The sequence below is a fragment of the Fukomys damarensis genome, unplaced genomic scaffold (assembly GCF_012274545.1).
Source record: "Fukomys damarensis isolate Sample0158 unplaced genomic scaffold, DMR_v1.0_HiC HiC_scaffold_14, whole genome shotgun sequence".
Lineage (NCBI taxonomy): Eukaryota > Metazoa > Chordata > Mammalia > Rodentia > Bathyergidae > Fukomys > Fukomys damarensis.
In genome coordinates, this window is record NW_022900926.1 from 63815056 (window position 1) to 63823380 (window position 8325).

At 41.6% G+C, this 8325-nt stretch overlaps 1 protein-coding gene across 1 annotated transcript; it reads right to left on the bottom strand.

The window, feature by feature from the left end:
• Positions 1 to 3345: 3345 nt before the first annotated feature.
• Tspyl1 (TSPY like 1) lies at positions 3346 to 6239 on the bottom strand. Its single transcript, XM_010614047.3, has one exon. It carries the CDS (start codon positions 5982 to 5984, stop codon positions 4863 to 4865), a length of 1122 nt encoding a protein of 373 aa, XP_010612349.1. The 5' UTR covers positions 5985 to 6239; the 3' UTR covers positions 3346 to 4862.
• Between the last annotated feature and the right edge of the window lie 2086 nt (positions 6240 to 8325).

The following is an 8325-nucleotide window of genomic DNA, read 5'->3' on the forward strand; positions in this document are numbered from 1 at the left end:
TCCCTACCTTCAGTAAGCATGAATTCCTCAAGAGCAAGGACAGTGTTTAATAGCCCATTTAATCCTTATGATAGTACCCAGTAAACAATGATTACTGTTAAGATTACCACAATTATCCAGCACACCCCTGTAGTACTTTCACTCTGGGAGGCTGAAGCAGAAGGTTCGCCAAGTTCAAGCCCAGTCTCAGCAATCTGATAAGAAATATGTCAAAATCAAAAACTAATATATAAAGGATAGGGATGTAGTTCAGTGTAAATGCCTTGGGTTCAACCCCCAGTAATGCAACAAGAAAAAAACAATCGCCACCACAGAAGGACTTTGAAAAATAAAGTATATTCCTTTCAATGAATAGGTTGAATTCACTGAATTGACATGATGCAATGCTAGACTCAGATTATTTTCTTTCTGTTGCTAGGTAATGGGTAAAATGTTACATATATAAAACGGTTTATCCAATGACTGAAAATATTTTCTAGGCTTTATGTATCTCTGGTAAATCAGACAGCCACTTTATTTTAGAAAAATACAAATATAAAAAGGTCTTAAGTATTGTCAGAAATTTAATATAACCATCACTTTAGTGTGGGAAACCAGGTGTAAAGTCCAAGGCTTGGGTTGAACTCCCCTTGAACCACAGGGGAAGAGATAGCAAGGCCCCTGACCCTGCACACCCCCACACCCACCCCATCCCACCCCTGGCTGTGCACCAGCGAGCAGGCACCAGCCAAGTTCCAAGGAGAAAATCAACTACAGCTGAAGTCTGCTTAAATAACATAAACATTTGGGTGTAACCTGTAAATTATGATAAGCTGATAAACTTTCCCTGAACCCTAGATCTGGCTTGCTTCTTCATTAAAAGTGAAGAGCACTATCAGTGTGGGGCTCTTTGTCCACTAGAGGCACAAGTCACCGGGTCCTCCTCTTCCAAATTACCTTTGTGTCTTTTGTCTTTAAATCCCCCCCCACAAACTCCCTGAGTGGCTCCTACACTTTAGAATTCAAATCTACCCTACCTATATTTAGAAAGTGTGTTGCACAGTACACTTTGCAAACTATTTAGTATATCTTAGGTATTCAAGTTTATTACACTTTGTCCTCTTTCTACCCATCGGTTTTTCTCTCTACTTTATCCATTTTGAATTTTAGCAGATAATCCTTAGGAGTCACATATACGCGTGCGCGCACGCACTCACACACACACACACACACACACACACACACACACAAACTCACTGTGAGAAAATAATAGTGTGGGGAGAGTCTGGCCAAATGAACCTCATTGTGTTAGGGAAGGGACCTTGGGGAATGAAAAGTCCTCACACTCTTGGAATGCACAGATAAGAGTTCAGAGCAGAATCTGCAGGACAACAGTCAGCAGAATTAAAAGTTACTTTCAGAAATGGGTGCTATGGCCACTGTGTTCCCTCTGCCCTGGTGAGATTGCCTAATCTAGGTCCACATGTGTTACATACAAACCATCCCATTCTAGACCTGCTCCCCACAAAAACTCCTAGAAAATGTGTAGCAAAGTGCTTTTCTTCTACCTTTCTTCTCATGTCTGTGGGTCACAAATAAGTAACCACAGAGGTCACAGCTCAGGGCTGTTTCCCTGAGGCTGAGAGCCAGGCTGTCCTGAGTAATTATTAGTAGTCACATTAAACAATGGAAAAACTGATTTTATTGATATATTTAATCCAATGTCAAAAGTATCATTTCAATATGCAATCTACATGAAAAAAATTGAGATATTTATTTTTTCCATGGTCTTCAAAATCTAGTATTTTACATTTACAGCCTTTCTTACTTTAGACCAGCCACATTTCAAGTGGTCTCAATAGCCACACAAGGCTCCCACTGTGTTGGATGGCATATGTCTAGAGACTAACCTCTTATCACCAATGTAATAGTTAACTTAAAAAGTACCCCCAAAAGTTACTAAAAAGTTGATCCAAAGTAATGTTAAAATGGCAGGTGAATTATTAAAATGTCTGAACCTTTTCTAATAGTAAAATGGGAAATTTCATTATTTACAATCGCTTTGCAAATCTTTTTGACATTATCTTTACAAAACAGTATTTTTACCAAGTATTTCTGAGCACTGGATTATTTTGTTCTTCCCTATCTGAGTTGTTAATTCTGTCACTGATTATCTGCTAACAACTACATGCAAAACATTATGCTAGGTACTTTTGAGTATGGAAAAAGTCACTGTCTCTACATCAGCAAAGCTTCCAAACTAGTAAGGAAGAGTGAAAATGTAGAAAATTTTTATCTCTATTTTACTGTGTCACTCTGTATTATTTGTTTGCCTATCAGTTCTTCTCCACTTCAGTGAAGGGAATTTATTCATTCTTTTTGTCTCTCAGGGCCTAATAGAATCCCTTAATAACAAGTGGTGGAATTTTCTATAATAAATAATTGGATTATTTTCTAGAACATAAATTATCAACAAAGTGCACTGACTACATTTTTAAAAATAATTTCATATTCCCAATGGGAACAAAAAAATTACAAGGTGGTTACCAGGACAGGTCTTGAAGGATATGACAGAAGAGTAGTGAGGAAGTTCAGAGTAAAGAAAACCAGTATCTGTTTTTCCAGTTGCATATTACAAAGTGACAATCCTCGTGTGCTTCCCATTTTCCCAAGGGTCAAGGTGCAAGCAAAAGAAACTATTTTGCTCATTTGTTCCTACAACACTTTAATAATTTATGAATACCCTATAAGGTAGTGGGAATAGTACATCACATATGGTAGGTATTCCATGGATGTTTATTAAATGTAGAAGTGAATAAAAAGACAGCCTAAATGACCTAAGGATATCATTTATGAATACAGAAATAAAGAATATGAGGAAAGATGATGGGGCTGCACAAGTATATGGAAAAATCTGACATCGTGAATAAGCAGTTGCATATGTTAATATTTTAAAGCAAAATGGAAAATATAGTACTGTGCTATTTTCTCACTTTTGGAACAATGGCCATTGTGCCCATTTAAGAAATTTAAGCACTAGGAGTTTACCCCGAGCTTCACTCAGGCAGTGTGTTTGTCTACATATTATCCCTAGCATCAGTGGGACGGGCAGGTGTTATTTCAACTAGTGGATTCTTGTATGGAATAAATTTGATGAAATTGTCATTTTTATATTCCTTGTTATATTATAAAAATTAACAAAAAATATGCAATTTTTGGTCATCCTGTATTTAAATAATTGGACTGGTAAGTGGTTAATGAGTCCAAAATCTGTCATTACCAAACTGAAAAAATTGTATGAGCAATTTCATTAAAGCACATTTGGAGACAGTAAATCTAGCAGAGTCACATGCTTTTATTCTACCATCATAAATAAAGAAAAATATGCCAGTGGTAAATTTCTAGTTTAACACAGTAATCTCACAAGTACTTAATGCAATTAAGGAAGAGACATATTAAGAAAATCAATCAAGCCACATATTTTTGTGAATTATTTTTCCATGAAGACAATAATTTGACAAGTTTGATAAAGATCAAGTTGTCCAAACTATGTTACTGCAAATACAGCTTAACAGAAAGAAGAACAAGCTGAAAACTCTTAAGAATATTTGCTTAAGTCTCAATACCATACAGGAAAGTACAACTGTTATTTCCAAATGTTCCCAAGCAAATGCTAAAAAAAGAAACAAAGAAAACAAGCTATACAGCTGAATTTTCCCAGCAAGCATTAACTGAAAATAACTAGTAATAATGAAATAACAGTACAATATTAATCTTCCATGTAGTTCACATAACATAAAACAAGAAAAGCATTCAAAATTAGTTTCTTTATAAAGAACCCTTTCCAGGCAACATATTTAACACTCCAAAATCCCTGCAATTTTTCTATTTCAAACCTGAGAAAATATCTCCTCCCATTACCATTGATAGAATAAAATTGATAGCTCTGTCAGCCCAGTCTTCATTCTCAACCCAATTTCTACCTGGCTCATTTCTGCCTCTAATCTTTTGCTCAGTTTCCCCAACTTAGAGCACCCATCATAGCCTGTTTGTTCCACTGATTAAAGCAGATGTTGCCTTTCTTTCCAAGTAAATATGCCTCCCTTTGCACCCTCTACACCTCTTAAGAGGATAAGGAGTCATGAAGGAAGGGGTGAGAGCAATCAGATCTTCTAAGTCTATCTTATATGGTAACCTCTCTATTCTGGAAATAAGAGCCAAAACAACAAATGCCTACTTTTTCAGATGTTTCTAAAATTTTTTTTAAAAAGTTTTTCTTGTTAATAGGAGAAAAACGTTAATGTGGGAGATAAGAGTCGTTGGCAACACTCAAAAGGAGCTGGCATAGCGAATAGCTGGCGACATCCGAAGGTAACAAGTGGTACAGGCGAAGTCACAAAGTAGCAGAAATCACAGAAAAATTGGTCCATTGTCACGCTCCCTTGGCATCATTAATGCCCAGTAATTATCCACAGACCGAGTTCCTAAACAGTTGGATGCAGAGAAGGATGAGCAGACTAGGCTCCAAGACAAGCTAGAAATCCAAGCGGTAGTAAAAATCAGAGGCTCTCAAAATATCAGCGTCTACACAGAGTAAAGGTAATGCAATTTACAACATCACTGACTTGTCTTCGAAGTAGTGTGAACTGTTGCCATGCAGCATGGGATATTAACATAGAAGAGCATGAGAGCCAAGTATTAATTTCAAGAAGCATGTCCGTAAGTCTTGATCTTGCGGTTGAAAGAACTGAATATTCAGAGGAGAGAGAACACAGACAGTTCAGTCAAGAAACAAAAAATGGCATACCGTTGCTTTTGTCCAAGCTTAAGACCAGCAGGACATGGGAGGGGAATTTGAGCAGCAGGATTACCTAAGGTAGAAGTTAACCGGACTGGAAACCAAAGGGCCTCGGGATCTCGACTGGCTCTCTCACTGGTCGACGCCTGACTCTGCGGATGCCTTCACGCAACAGGTAGTACTGCAAGGGATTCGGCCACAGATCCTCTTTGATAATCTCAGCAATTCTGTCAGACTCTGGAAGGCTGTGGTCTGAAAACCAGGTAAAGAAGCTGCAGATGAGGTCTTGGTTTCTGTGAATGAAGGTCTGGGGTTCATGTCCCCTACGCCATACGATTGGCGTGGAAAGAGACACCACTCGCCCCGAAGATCTGACCTCATACTCCTTGACGATTAGCTTGTTTCTGAAGTAGGGATTTCTTCTAAAGAAGAACTTGAACTTGCAGCCCGTTCTAGGATGTCGGAGCTCCTTCACCTCCAAATTGGTTACATACCTTAACATGTCGGCGTCTTGGCCCCTAACCATGGGAGACAGCTGGGGATGGTTCCTAAATGCGGTCATCCAGAAGCCCGGGATACTCTGAATGATGTAGTTCCTTCGCTCCAGGTAATGGCGACGCATGCGCCCGAACTTCTGCTCCAGCTGCTGGAAGGCCCTGTCCGCCTGAGCATTTACAGTGTCCAGTTCCAGCTGGATGGCCTCCAGAGGATCCATGCGCAGATTCATATTCAAGGGCCAGGGCCCTGGCTCCTTCGCCGCCCCCATCACTCTGTCTCCCTCCGCCATTTCCATCTCCTCACCTCCTGGCGACTCCTTCTGCACCACCGCCTCCTCCTCCAGGCTCTCCGCCATCACCACTCCAGACCCCACCTCTTCTTCCACCGCTACTGAATCGATGACGCACTTTTCAGCCTCTGCTTCCTCGCCCTTGCCTTTCCCCGTCACCTCCGACGCGGTCGTCTCTGTGCCCCAGGTTTCCAGGGCCTCCTCCCCATCCTGAGCGCCAGTCTGCAGGCTGCTGTCTGCGGCCAGCACCTCTGCGACTGCGTCTGGGCCTCCAGGGGAAGGCGGCGCCTCCCTCTGCAGACCCTCGGGCTCTGCGCGATCGCGATCCCCGCCGAGCAAGGACTGGGGAGCGCGGCCGGGGACGCCCGCCTCCTCCGACAGCTGCGGCGACTCCTCGCTCCCCTCACCGGTCTCCGCCATCACCTGCGTCGCCTCGGTGTCCTCGCGCAGCGTCAGGCACTGGTCCGGGTCTCCCGGGGCGTGGCCAGGAACGATGAGGCTACAGGTTCGAGGGAGAGGAGTCCGCTCCAACCAGTCCAGGCCGCTCCCCCTAGCAGCGGGAAAAATGTCTGTTTTCCTCTCTGAGACGCACTAGTGAGGAAGAGCCCGGATGCCGAAGACCGCAGGTCTCGCCAGTGTGCGGCGAGGTGACGTTAGGAGGCGCGCTTCGGGGGAGCGGCCAATCACAGAGACCCTCGCAAGCGTCTCGGGGCGGTGACGTCACACCGCAGATCTCATAACCTCGCGATAACTGGCTGGGCCTCGTGATTGGTTCTGCCGCTGCCTGCCAGCCCCGAGAATTCTGTTTCGCTTCTGCGTCTGTAAGCAGTTGAAGCTGTTATTTGTAAGTGTTCACGTAAGTCGACGCAGGTCGCCCCATATAGTGAAAGCAGTGACGACCCTGCTTCCAGTGCTTCTGGAAACTTCCCCCATCTGGAGCAGTTATAGGGGTCATAGCCCTTATATTGCCTGCTGACCGATGCTGAAAAGGTATTTCTGGATTTCAGTGTTTTAGGCAGAGAGGTAAGTGTATTCCCTGTTACTCCACACAGCTAGGAGCAAAAGTCTATGTTTAAGGTGAATAGCGAGATATATCCCTTTACCTAAGTGGGAGTGACATAAAAGTATCACTCTACCTTCTGACTTTACTGGGTTTTACTACTAAAGTTATATTATTCATTGTTGCTCCTCAGTTTACAGTCTACATCAGATAAGAACCAGTGGTGCATAATATCGGCAGGAATTAAGCCAGGATTGGTTTAAGTCCAGCTTCGTGCCTCCTCACTGCAAATAAATTCCAGGTATTTCCAGCCCCATAATTTGTTAATAGTGCAGTTAGTTCTATAAGGTAAAAAGAAAAAAAAATGGCTTTCATGAAATATGATGGCAGTCAGCTCATAGAGTTTATTTGAGAAGGTTTATATTTCCGTTTGATGATTTGTTACTGAACCCACTCTCGCTCTGCATGAAAACCAGTGCCTGAGAGGAGTATTGGGAGAAAGAGGCTTTATTGACAATACTAGCAACTTGGGGAGAGGCGGACATTTTAATGTCTCAGGTACCACTTTCCAAGGCTTTTTGGGAAGCAGGAAAGTATTTATATGACCATCAGGTTTGGGATTACAAGATCAGTATGGAGGTTCCTCAAAAAACTAAAGATAGAAATTTAATTCATCCTAGCTATTTCCCTTCTAGTTATCCTCCCTAAATAATGAAAAATCATCATATTACAGTGATATATGCATACCCATATTTATAGTAGCACATTTTATAATAACGAAATCCTGGAAACAACCTATATGCTCATCAACAAATGCATGGATAAATAAAATGTATTTATACACAGTGCCATGAAAAGATAAACGAGGCATTTGTACGTAAATGGATGTGCTATAATGTTAAGTGAAATAAATCAAACAGCTTTAATTACCACATGGTTTTTCTTACATGAGAAACTCAAAATAAAAAGAAAGAACAAAATAACATAATAGGAAGTAGGGAGATGTTATGGCTTGTGTCTAGATAGCCACCCAAAGCCTCATGTGGTCATAGGTGGGCTTTTTCAGAGGTGGCTGGAACTAGAGTGTGTGATGCTGGGATTCAGGATGTGTGATTAGCAAATTAGTCTACTGATTGGTTTGGCATAACTCTGGGTAGGACTGAGGATGACCCACCCTAGGTATGAGTGCTACCCGCTCTTAGGAGGATAAAAATATAAGGGACAGAAAGAGTGTTAGTGTGGTCCTTTGTCATTTTTAGCTCGCTTGCTTGGTGCCTTCTGCCTTTTGTCTTCTGTGAGTCACAGACTTCTCTTCTGTGATGGCCCTCAGTCTTACTTCATAATTAACTTTTTGTTCTTTGAACACAATATAGTGTTATGTGACACAATTATTTTTCTTTTTTATTAGTACATGCTTGCAGAACCTAATGATTACATTAATCCTGGTTAATTTGTACATGTACAAAGTATTCTTTTTTCCCCTTATCCTCCCATCTCTCCCTGCTCCCTCCATTTTCTTCAGTTCTCTTTTTATCCCTTTCCCCTTCCTCCCTCCTTCCATCTCGTTCCCCTTTACATTTGAAAAGGCTTTCCTGTCTTAGTTACTTTTTAATTCCTGAGACAAAATATCCAACACTCAAAATTAAAGGAAAAAAGGTTTGTTTTACTCACAGTTTGTGAGGTTTCAGTCCATAATCAGCTGCCTCCAAGGCAGGGCATGTGTTTAGCTAAAGCTCCAGAAAAATTCTCAGATATACCCTT